Source organism: Pelophylax lessonae (genome assembly GCF_965119305.1).
Source record: "Pelophylax lessonae genome assembly, chromosome: 2".
NCBI classification, from domain to species: Eukaryota; Metazoa; Chordata; class Amphibia; order Anura; family Ranidae; genus Pelophylax; species Pelophylax lessonae.
In genome coordinates this window covers 488,875,995-488,888,761 of record NC_138769.1, presented here as the reverse complement: position 1 = coordinate 488,888,761, position 12,767 = coordinate 488,875,995, and the positions used below count along the sequence as shown (strand labels likewise).

Here is a 12,767-nt window from a genome sequence, read left to right as displayed (position 1 = left end):
CATTTGGTGCATGTAAAGTTGATGGTACGGTCACATTGTAAGGTGTATGTGGCCTTAAAGGCTGGTTACGAAACAAGTCAGCATACTTTTACCCTTTAAAGACGCCAGCCAATCATAGTTCTCCTAAGTAAATGAGCAGCAGTGTAGTGATGGCTCTGTGCGCCCAGACTGCATGTTCTTAGGTGTGTCTGGTCTAGTAAGTGACCCAGAGCTCCTGACCTGTCAGACCAGTTACTTCAGGTCTAGGCAGAGCAGTTTTACTTCCTCTTGTAAGAAGAAGACTCATATCTTCAGCATGTGGCCGGATACACAGGAAGGCACTCCTCCTCCCCCTCACACACACACACACACACAAAGGGTTAACCGGCCAGCACAGTGCAATATACTGGCGGGGAATATGGTCCACATTGCGCAACCTTAACTTCCAGATGTTTAATACTGAGAGGGACTGGATTGTTTCCTCTCATTACAGCCTCCTAAATAAGCAACACTTCCTGCGCTTAGTGAAGGGGCATGGGAAAGTGAAAATGGAGGCTGTGTGTTTACACGCACCACACACGTTACAATCCGACCAGAAAATCGACTTTATATCCACCCAAAACTATGTCTAAACTTTCCAATCCGTATCCAAATCAGGCAGGCCCTTGCACTACACCCCTGTTGGTATATCCACGCCGCGGGTCAGACTTATGCGAATTCTATGTTATCCGAAAAACACAGATTCGCATGTCATGTAAAAAAGCATTATTTCCAATGAAGGCTGTTGACATCTATGCGGTGCAAATTTGATCCTGTTAAAAAGGGTCCTATGTGAGTTTAGTTTGGTGCGGTGCGAATTTCAGCTCCATATACTTCTATAGGACCAGATTGAATTCGCAGTCCAGTGTTCACATCACAGCACATTTTATATATTTTTTCCCTAGATTTTATAGAAGAAAAAAACACAACAGGCAGAGGTGACCACTCCCCTCACACTAAAATTGCATGGAAACCGCACGTTAAGCAGAATCCAAATTGCGATGCAAGAAAAAAAAAAAAAAAAAAAAAAAATCGCAAAGTGAATTTGCACCATGTACCTGCTTCACAATTCGCACTTCATGAGTGAACCAGGGCTAAAGGAGAATTTTCAATAACCTGTGTGGTGACATTACAGGGTGCAACAAAAACGCTAACAGGGCAAGTTCACTTTACATGCAGTCCAGTGTGTCCCGTCACCCCCCCCCCCCCCCCCGACATCATAGTGCATGGATAATAGGTTATATGGTTTTCAATGACATAGTTCACACCAGTGTGGTCAGTTCCAGGGCATCTTCGTTCCAAAAAAGTAGGACCTGCTGCATGTTTTCTGCACTGGAACGCAGTAAAATGCATCACAAACACACCAGAACAAACATGTCCTTATTAAGGGCCAGCTCATTCCACATGCAGTCCAGTGCTTTTTTTTTCGGCATCAGAAACGCATGGGTAGTAGGTTATATGGTTTTCAATGGCATAGTTCACACCAGTATGGTCAGTCCCAGTGCGTTCCAGTTCAAGGGAAAAAAAAAGTAGAACATGCTGCGTTATTCCTGCACTGAAGCTCTGTAAAACGCATCAAAAATGCTCCAGAACGCACTTAAAAAGGTACTGGAACACACATGTCCATATTTAAGGTTAACAAAAAAGAAGAGGAACAAAATGCACTGGACTGCATCAAAAACACACATGCAGAAAAGCATCTGAACACATCCAGACTGCGTTTCTATGGTGTGAGCTGACCCTTAAGAAAGGGGGAAAATGCACTGCACCAAAAACGCTCTACAAACGCATCAAAAACACACTGGAACACACCAAAAACAAGCATGCAGAAAAGGATTCGAACTGCGTTTCTATAGTGTGAACTGGTCCACAAAGTCAATACAGAGTACAGATGGTTCCGCACACTGAATTGAGCCGATTTACTAAAGCTGATCATACACACAAAGATTATATTTCATTCAATTTTCAGGCTCCTCTACCCATGCTCAACAAGGCAGATGTATAAATCTCCCACTGTGGCTATTGTACTTTGACAGCTGGTGTTGCTGGCTGTCAAAAGACCCATCTCTGATTGGATGCAGGCGCTGCTCAGCTGACAATTTCCTGACCGGCTTCCTCAATTTTTTTTTCAGATGCGTCATGCGTGAATACGCACTTCAATTATCCAGTGGCGTGCAAATGAAATAAGTATTTGGGAATTTGCATTTGACTTGACTGGATAATTGAAGTGAAGATTCATATAATTTATGGCGTTCACATTCTCAGCTCCATCTTCCACTGTATACAAGGACAGTGTATCACATGAAGATGGCTGTGTACTCATGTGTCATGTGGGCTCCATCTTCAATTGATCATGTACACGGTACACTCTGATGTGTCAGTTTGTGTGTGTAAACTCACTGCTATACCTTCACCAAGGGGTTGACCTACTATAGGAGTAAACTATGAGGAAACTTGTATGTTCCCTTTTAGGCCCCATTCACACATAAACATTTTGTAGCTCAAGGCTCCAAAAACACTCAACATCCATAATCCTGTGTATTTTAATGGTGGCCATTCACACAAGCGTTTTCTGGTGCCTGTAGCTCAACGCCGCCTGATGATCCAAGAGCTACTTTAAAGTCTGAATTGGATGTTTTTGCCCCATAGACCTGAATAGGAACATCTGGAGACATGTGAATGGAGCATGTTTGCACATTTTTCAGCCTGTAAACACTGATCCCCTCCCCATACCCATATGGAAGAAAAATATATTTCCAATATATTTAGGGGAAAAAAAAAATAGAAATATATTGAATATGGCCAAAATTGTAGCATTTCAAATATATTTCCAATATATTTGGGAAAAATAAAACATGTTTTTTTTTTAATATATTTTTCTTCCATGTGGGTAGTGTTTTCATAATTATAAGTAATTATGGTCTGGTTCAACCAACAAAGGAGGGGGGGGGGGGGAGAAATCACACAATCCTATACTCGCAGTTGATCCAGAGGAAGGCAAAAAAACCCCAGCAAGGCATGATCAAATTTGCTCCAGCAGGGGGAAAAATTCCTTCCCGATCCCCCGAGAGAAAATCAGATTTTCTCTGGATCAACTTTACCTATACATATTAGTATCCAGTTATATTATGTACATTTAAGAAAGAGTCCAGGCCTTTTATAAAGCAATCTACTGAGCTGGCCAGAACCACCTCTTGAGGGAATCTTTTCCACATCTTCACTGCCCTTACTGTGAAGAAGCCTTTCCGTATTTGGAGATGAAATCTCTTTTTCTCCAGACATAAAGCATGCCCCCTTGTCCTCTGTGATGAATTAAAGTAAATAACTCAACACTAAGTTCACTATATGGAGTCCTTATATATTTATACATGTTGATCATATCCCCCTTCATTTCCTCTTCTCGAGAGAGAATAAATTCAGTTCCTCTAATCTTTCCTCATAGCTGAGCTCCTCCATGCCTCTTATCAGTTTGGTTGCCATTCTCTGCACTGTCACTAGTTCACAGATATCCACTCCATTGGCTAAAACCTGAAGATCGAATACACTTCTAAAAACGCTTGTATATGCACAAAAGAATGTGTAAATGCACTTAGCCTATGTTGTGCGGAATTGGAATGCTCGCCAAATCGTGCATGTTCCTGACCTGCAGGCAAAACGCGTTACTCTTCAGTAGACATGTAGAGGTGGCAATAATTCTTAATGGCTCCCCCATGAATCGGCAAAAAAAAAACCTGTGTTTTGGTTTGCACAAGTCCACATGGTGCCACAGAGCATTGCGATTCTGTATCGCGCGGTTTTCAAGAACACATTCCAGGACTTCTTTACCCATGTTTATCATGAATACAGAGAAGCCCATTTAAATGAATGGGCTGCAGTAACTGCGGCACGTGTGCGCAAAGGTGCCTCACAGTGTGAAACTTGCCTTAAAATACCAAAATTAACTAAAAAACTAAATCAGCGCAAACTAAGAACACAATCTCCAAATAAAATAAATATATATATCCAAGTGAATATAAATCATCCAGTTGCTGCATATCACTTAACCTCCCTGGCGGTATGATTCTTTTGAATTTTAGGTGCTGAAAGCGGTACCATTATTTTGCATGCAATTCTTGTGAATGAGCAGCCCAAACCAACTGATATATATATATATATATATATATATATATACATACACACACACACACAAAATAAATTATATATATATATATATATATATATATATATATATATATATATATATATATATATATATATATATATATATATATATAGTACAGTAAAGCTGCAGGAAAGGGCATTAGGGGGCAAACTAATATGATTTTTTTTTATTTTGCTATGTATCAGTGTGTTTGGTGTGTTTTTCCATTTGAATTTGCCGCTGGTTCCACCCCACTGGGAACGTCACGTCGCAGGAGACGGAGGCCGGGGCACGGAGACGATCGGGAGGAAGATCTGCCGCGAGACACCGCCAGGACACATCGCTGGATCCCGGTGACAAGGTAAGTAACCCCTCCACCAGGATCCAGCGATGCCTCTGGCGGTACCCCGAGTGTGGCTCGGGGTTACCGCTTTTGGCTCTGAAATTTAACCCCGAGCCACGCTCGGGAATACCGCTAAGAAGGTTAAAAGTGTTCTCACTCACTTCAACCTCAAATAAACATACATACACTATATTTTATATATATATATATATATATATATATATATATATATATATATATATACATACACATACATATACAGTGGGTACGGAAAGTATTCAGACCCCCTTAAATTTTTCACTCTTTGTTATATTGCAGCCATTTGCTAAAATCATTTAAGTTCATTCTTCTTCCTCATGAATGTACACATAGCACCCCATACTGACAGAAAAACACAGAATTGTTGACATTGTTGCAGATTTATTAAAAAAGAAAAACTGAAATATCACATGGTCCTAAGTATTCAGACCCTTTGCTCAGTATTTAGTAGAAGCCCCCTTTTGATCTAATACAGCCAGGAGTCTTTTTGGGAAAGATGCAACAAGTCTTTCACACCTGGATTTGGGGATCCTCTGCCATTCCTCCTTGCAGATCCTCTCCAGTTCTGTCAGGTTGGATGGTAAACGTTGGTGGACAGCCATTTTTAGGTCTCTCCAGAGATGCTCAATTGGGTTTAAGTCAGGGCTCTGGCTGGGCCATTTAAGAACAGTCACGGAGTTGTTGTGAAGCCACTCCTTCGTTATTTTAGCTCTGTGCTTAGGGTCATTGTCTTGGAAGGTAAACCTTCGGCCCAGTCTGAGGTCCAGAGCACTCTGGAGAAGGTTTTTGTCCAGGATATCCCTGTACTTGGCCGCATTCATCTTTCCCTCGATTGCAGCCAGTCGTCCTGTCCCTGCAGCTGAAAAACACCCCCACAGCATGATGCTGCCACCACCATGCTTCACTGTTGGGACTGTATTGGACAGGTGATGAGCAGTGCCTGGTTTTCTCCACACATACCGCTTAGAATTAAAGCCAAAAAGTTCTATTTTGGTCTCATCAGACCAGAGAATCTTATTTCTCACCATCTTGGAGTCCTTCAGGTGTTTTTTAGCAAACTCCATGCGGGCTTTCATGTGTCTTACACTGAGGAGAGGCTTCCGTCGGGCCACTCTGCCATAAAGCCCCGACTGGTGGAGGGCTGCAGTGATGGTTGACTTTCTACAACTTTCTCCCATCTCCTGACTGCATCTCTGGAGCTCAGCCACAGTGATCTTTGGGTTCTTCTTTACCTCTCTCACCAAGGCTCTTCTCCCCCGATAGCTCAGTTTGGCCGGACGGCCAGCTCTAGGAAGGATTCTGGTCTTCCCAAACATCTTCCATTTGAGGATTATGGAGGCCACTGTGCTCTTAGGAACCTTAAGTGCAGCAGAAATCTTTTTGTAACCTTGGCCAGATCTGTGCCTTGCCACAATTCTGTCTCTGAGCTCTTCAGGCAGTTCCTTTGACCTCATGATTCTCATTTGCTCTGACATGCATTGTGATCTGGAAGGTCTTATATAGACAGGTGTGTGGCTTTCCTAATCAAGTCCAATCAGTATAATCAAACACAGCTGGACTCAAATGAAGGTGTAGAACCATCTCAAGGATGATCAGAAGAAATGGAAAGCACCTGAGTTAAATATGAGTGTCACAGCAAAGGGTCTGAATACTTAGGACCATGTGATATTTCAGTTTTTCTTTTTTAATAAATCTGCAACAATGTCAACAATTCTGTGTTTTTCTGTCAGTATGGGGTGCTATGTGTACATTCATGAGGAAGAAGAATGAACCTAAATGATTTTAGCAAATGGCTGCAATATAACAAAGAGTGAAAAATTTAAGGGGGTCTGAATACTTTCCGTACCCACTATATATATATATATATATATATATATATATATATATATATATATATATATATATAACACACATACACACACACACAGTATCTCACAAAAGTGAGTACACCCCTCACATTTTTGTAAATATTTTATTCTATCTTTTCATGTGACAACACTGAAGAAATGACAATTTGCTACAATGTAAAGTAGTGAGTGTACAGCTTGTATAAGTGCCAGTTTACACTAACGCAGCACGACTTCGGCGCGACTTGCACGGACTTCATATAATGAATGTCAATGCAAGTCGCTCCGATGTCGCCCCGAAGTAGTACAGGAACTACTTTCTAAGTCGGAGAGACTTGAGTCGCTCCTATTAGAACGGTTCCCGTAGCAGTGCATGGACCGCGACTTGTCAGGCTGACCAGTCGCGGTAGTGTGAATGGGCACTAACAGTGTAAATTTGCTGTCCCCTCAAAATAACTCAACACACAGCCATTAATGTCTAAACCACTGGAAACAAAAGTGAGTACTATAATTATTTACATAAATGTGAGGGGTGTACTCACTTTTGTGAGACACTGAATATATATATATAGTGCAGCGCAACTAGCAACAAACTAACAAAATCATTGGTAAATATGTAAAACAAAAGGTGCAATAATTGTGTATCCAAAAACAATGATTGCTGTTCGCATAATAAACAGTGAAAGGGAGTCCAAGAATGTTCAAATGAATGGGCTGCTGTAACCACGACACGTGCGCGCAAATGTGCCCCACAAGTGTGAACCTTGCCTTAATAAATATGCCTGAAAATCTCTCTGCTTAGGTGTGAATGCAGCTTTAGCACCCAATCACACCAGAGACCCCTGTCATGTGATTTGACAGGTCAAACCGCATGACAAGTCGCACCCTATTTTCAGCAATGGCACTGTTCAAATTGGTGTGATTCTGCCTTTGCGGTGCCGCATCGATTTGAAAAGTTAGTTCCTGCACTACTTTTGTAGATTTCCAGTGCAACTTGCATAGATATCTGTGTATGAAGCTGCAAAGATGTCTTCCACCTGAAGTCGGACTGACATGCGGCTTTGAAATTGTGCGATTTCAGATGAAGTCCTGCGATTTCAAAGCAGCATTCAATGTGAGTGAGGATTAAAAGTGAATTTCACTTCTCTTGGGGCTTGTGCATACCAGCCTCTCTGATTGGCATTGCCAAATGCATAGACAGGGCAAATTGCTTTAGGTCAATAGTGTGCGTTGAAGAAAAAAAAAAAAGAACAGGTTGCACTTTTGCGTCTTTTTCCTTCGTGCATAGAGTTAAAAGACGTGACATGAGGTTTAGGCCCCATTCATACTTGTGAATGGGGCCATTTCTGATTAGATGTGCGATGCATACTAGCTCATTATGCCTTTGTCTTTAAGGTTTTTCTTTTTTTCTTTCTGAGGTTTACAACCTCTTTAGGCCCCTTTTACACTGCTCTGTAGCAAAAATCTCGATAAAAACGCATATGTCAAAACTACGGCCCACCAGTTGTCCAGGAACTACAATTCCTGTCATGTCTGTGAATGTTAGAGTTTTACAATGCCTCGTAGTTTAGCAACAGCTGGAGGGCTGCAGTTTGGGGATCCCTGGCATATGTGTTTACTGCGATTTTGCAGTGTTTCAGATGCGTTTTTGGGCTGCCTGCAGCTGTGAAAAATGTGACTCAAAAGCACACCAAAAACACACACTGCGGGTGCGTTTTTGCAGTGATTTCCATTCATTTCAATAGGAAGCTTCGTTTTTGGTGCAGTTTTTAAAACTGCACAGAAGATGCAGCATGCAGGCCTTTCAGAAACGCACCACACCCACAGCACAGTGCTGTGAAAAGTCCCATAGGATTTAAAGGGAAACATTTTGCCTGCATTTTTCTTTCAAAGTAAAAACACAGGAGAAATGTATCAGTGTGAAAGGGCCCTTACGATTGGCCCGTACAGATGACAGCTTCCTGCTAGGCCCACTCAGGTAGGTTCAGACTGGGATCTGTACTCACCTGGGTTCCCCACTAAGGCCGCTTTCATACCGACTCGCTGCAAAATTGCATATGCATTTTTTACCATGATTTTGCTGCTTTTGCGGTGCAGGTTTTTAAAAGACATTTGGTCTAAAAACCGCACCAAAAACGCATCACAGGCTTTCAAACGGAAGGTGCGTTTTTTCTCTAGCTTCTCAAACATGCTCCAAAAATGCTGCAAGCAGGATTTTTTTTCACAGCAACGACAGTGAACCGCCCCAGCGTGAACACATTTATAGATTTAAGCCACATTGATGCCGCTTCCCTTGAAGTAGCACGATTTCAAAGTAGTAGGTCAGCGAGATTTCAGGTAGTACTTGAAAGACATTTGTGTGGCTTCATGCACAGGTGTCTATTTAAGTCGCACCTGAAATTGGCAAAAGTAGTGCAGGAACTGCTTTTGCAAATTGGTGCGGCGCCGCGAAGTTGGTATCACACTGATTGGAACGGTGCCATTGCCAGCAATAGGCTGCGACTTGTCATGCAATTTGACCTGCATGACAAAATCGCGCCAATGTGAACGAGATTTTAAAGGGGTAGTCAACTGCCTGCAATTTATTTACATTTATTTATAATTTATTACAAAGTTGTAATGTGCTAGTATGCATTGCCTATGTGAAACTTACCTTAGAACGAAGCCTTCCAGCAGCGAGCTGTCACCGCTGATATGGCTTCCATCCGGTTCACAGACTCTCGCTGTGTGATTGGCTGATGCAGTGATAAAGTCACTCCTGCACATGTGCGCGGGAGCTGCCGGTCACGGCACAGGAGTCTGAAGGAAATGCCCGGGTGGCCGTTTCTTCAGAGCACAGGCGCCGGTGACGTCACTGGCATCATGTACCGTAAATACCTCCTAAATGGTGCAAGTTTAGGAGATATACACAGTACCTATAGGTAAGCCTTATTATAGGCTTTACCTATAGATAAAAGTCATGTATGGGAGTTTACTCCCACTTAAGTCCCGGTCCACATATGTGCCATGACAGACATGGCATGTGATTCGGAGCGCACTGCTCTGAGAATCACATGCATGTAAATTCAGCCATACAGATTGTATGGCTGAATTCGCATCACAATCAGACACAACTCGCACAGGACCGATTTTTGGCTCCGCGCCGAAATCGGATCACATGGGTGTTCACACCTATGTGATTAGATTCATGTCCGAACTGACAGTTTGCACTGCGATATGCGAACTGATCTGGGGGTGTCGTTAACCTTGTATTGACACCCCCAGCGATTCGCATATGGCAGTGTGAACTGCCTGCGAGTTGAATGCGATGCGGGATCCCACAGTAGATTTGCAGGGTTCCTGCATCGCATATATGTAAACCGGCACTTAAAGCAGTTGTAAACCGCTAGAGTTTTTTTTTTTTTGGGGGGGTGGGGGGGACCTGTGGGGTAGAGCCATAATGTGCTAGTATGCATCACATACTAGCTTGTTATGATAAACTTACCTGAAAATGAAGCCCTGCTGTGCCGAGCCGAGAAGTCAGCGCTGCAGGCGCCTCCGTCTTCACCCGTCTTGCTTCCGGGTTTGTGGGCTCTGGGACTGGCTGGAGATGCAGAGACATCCCTCCTGCGCATGAGCAACGGAGCCACCATTCACGGCACAGGGCTCTGAAGGAATGGCATGGGCGGTAGTTCCTTCAGAGCGCATGTGCCAGTAATGTCACCAGCTGCATGCAATGTAAATATCTCCTAAATCAGTGATGGTGAACCTTGGCACTCCAGATGTTTTGGAACTAGATTTCCCATGATGCTCAAGGACTCTGTAGTGTAGGTGAGCATCATGGGAAATGTAGTTCTAAAACATCTGGAGTGCCAAGGTTCACCATCACTGTCCTAAATGGTGATATTTAAAGTACCTCTAGGTAAGCCTTTTTCTAGCCTTACCTATAGGTAAAAGCAAGGGAAGGAAGTTTACTTCCTCTTTAATGAGAAGCATTTTTCTTGAGCTTTCCAGGTGCTTTTTTTTTTTTTTTTTTTTTTTTTAAACACAAAAGCGCTTGAAAAACTCGTCAGCCTAATGCGGAGTGCGCAGAACGTCGTAGATGCCTATGGGCAGCGGAACGTCGTAGATGCCTATGGGCAGCGGAACGTCGTAGATGCCTATGGGCAGCGGAACGTCCTAGATGCCTATGGGCAGCGGAACGTCCTAGATGCCTATGGGCAGCGGAACGTCCTAGATGCCTATGGGCAGCGGAACGTCCTAGATGCCTATGGGCAGCGGAACGTCCTAGATGCCTATGGGCAGCGGAAAGTCGTAGATGCCTATGGGCAGCGGAACGTCCTAGATGCCTATGGGCAGCGGAACGTCCTAGATGCCTATGGGCAGCGGAACGTCCTAGATGCCTATGGGCAGCGGAACGTCCTAGATGCCTATGGGCAGCGGAAAGTCGTAGATGCCTATGGGCAGCAGAATGTCGTAGATGCCTATGGGCAGCAGAATGTCGTAGATGCCTATGGGCAGCAGAATGTCGTAGATGCCTATGGGCAGCAGAATGTCGTAGATGCCTATGGGCAGCAGAACGTCGTAGATGCCTATGGGCAGCAGAATGTCGTAGATGCCTATGGGCAGCAGAATGTCGTAGATGCCTATGGGCAGCAGAATGTCGTAGATGCCTATGGGCAGCAGAACGTCGTAGATGCCTATGGGCAGCAGAATGTCGTAGATGCCTATGGGCAGTGGCTGGGTTTTCTGCCCCAGATATGGTCAGGAAGAGGGGTATTGGGTATTCTCCTGTCATTCACTAAGATAATAGAGTTGACTTTGATAGTGAAGCCACTGTACTCCTTTAGTAAATTGGGGGGTGTAATGTAAGGCAAGGCATTCTCAGGATGGGGAGTCCCCCCCCCCCCAATGAGCGCACACACAGGCCGACCACCGATCTGAGTGTAGACAAAGTTCTGTGCGGGGTGAGCCCATGGATGGAGAGCCCCCCCCCCCTCCTTTAGGACCAATGCCCCCCTGGCTCCCCTCTTACCTGCACCCCAGGCAGGCCGGTATGCCCCGGGGAGACGCTCATACTGCCGGCCCCTGGATCCACAGACAGCCCAGCACTCGGACGGCCAGTCCGGGCCCAGGAGGAGGAGGATTGCAGGTCCGGAGTGTGCAGGAAGAGATTTGTGTACGATGATGATTTCCGGCTGGGGAATGTTGCGATCAGTGGTGGTGGTGGGGGGGATATATGTCAGCCCTGTGATTTCTCCGATCTCTCCTCCTCTACAGACCAGGAAACAAGAAATGTAAAAAACAATAACCACCCACCTACCCTCCTCCTCCTCCCCGGCTCCTCCTGCCACAGCCGATCATCATGTCACTGCTGACAGCACAGCATGCACAGGCTGCAACAGGTCTGTGTGTGTGTATGGGTGAGGGGGTGACACCAGGATCAGGGGAACCCCTCAATCTCATACAACCTTCTATAACTGCTGGAGAGAGGGCTCACACCAGGATCAGGGGACCCCTCAATCTCATACAACCCTCTATAACTGCTGGAAAGGGGGGGTGACACCAGGATCAGGGGAACCCCTCAATCTCATACAACCCTCTATAACTGCTGGAGAGAGGGCTCACACCAGGATCAGGGGACCCCTCAATCTCATACAACCCTCTATAACTGCTGGAGAGGGGGGATCACACCAGGATCAGGGAACCCCTCAATCTCATACAACCTTCTATCACTGCTGGAGAGAGGGGTCACACCAGGATCAGGGAACCCCTCAATCTCATACAACCTTCTATCACTGCTGGAGAGAGGGCTCACACCAGGATCAGGGGAACCCCTCAATCTCATACAACCCTTTATAACTGCTGGAGAGGGGGCTCAAATCAGGATCAGGGAACCCCTCAATCTCATACAACCTTCTATCACTGCTGGAGAGGGGGGTCACACCAGGATAAGGGAACCCCTCAATTTCATACAATCTTCTATAACTGCTGGAGAGGGGGGGGGGTCACACCAGGATCAGGGGAACCCCTCAATCCAGGGGCGTAACTACAGGGGTTGCAATTGCAACCGGGCCCCATGCTCCAGGGGGCCTGTGCGGCTCCCCTGTTCACCTGGATAGGGTAGGATAGGATGACACAATAGAGAACCAAGAAGGGGTTGGTAATATGTAATTTACCAGCTCCTTCCTTTTCTGAATGGACAGAGTCATAGTCAGTGACCTTGTAAAAAAAATTAAAATGATAAAAATAATACACTTAAAATACCAAAAAATAAAAACTACTGACACCAGAGGATGAACAAGCAGGATTGCAAAGGTCACACTTGCAACCGGGCCCTGGCATTCCACCACCGAGGGGAGGACCCAAGATGGCAGGAAGGGGGCCCGCTGAAGAACTT

General features: G+C 44.7%; 1 protein-coding gene across 1 annotated transcript in view; it reads right to left on the bottom strand.

The window, feature by feature from the left end:
* Positions 1 to 11,671, bottom strand: part of STK24 (serine/threonine kinase 24) — a 94,418-nt gene extending 82,747 nt beyond the window's left edge. The window contains exon 1 of the mRNA XM_082246161.1: positions 11,403 to 11,671. Within this exon, the coding sequence (XP_082102287.1) occupies positions 11,403 to 11,444 (42 nt within the window). The 5' untranslated portion in view covers positions 11,445 to 11,671. The remainder of the gene's footprint in view (positions 1 to 11,402) is intronic.
* Between the last annotated feature and the right edge of the window lie 1,096 nt (positions 11,672 to 12,767).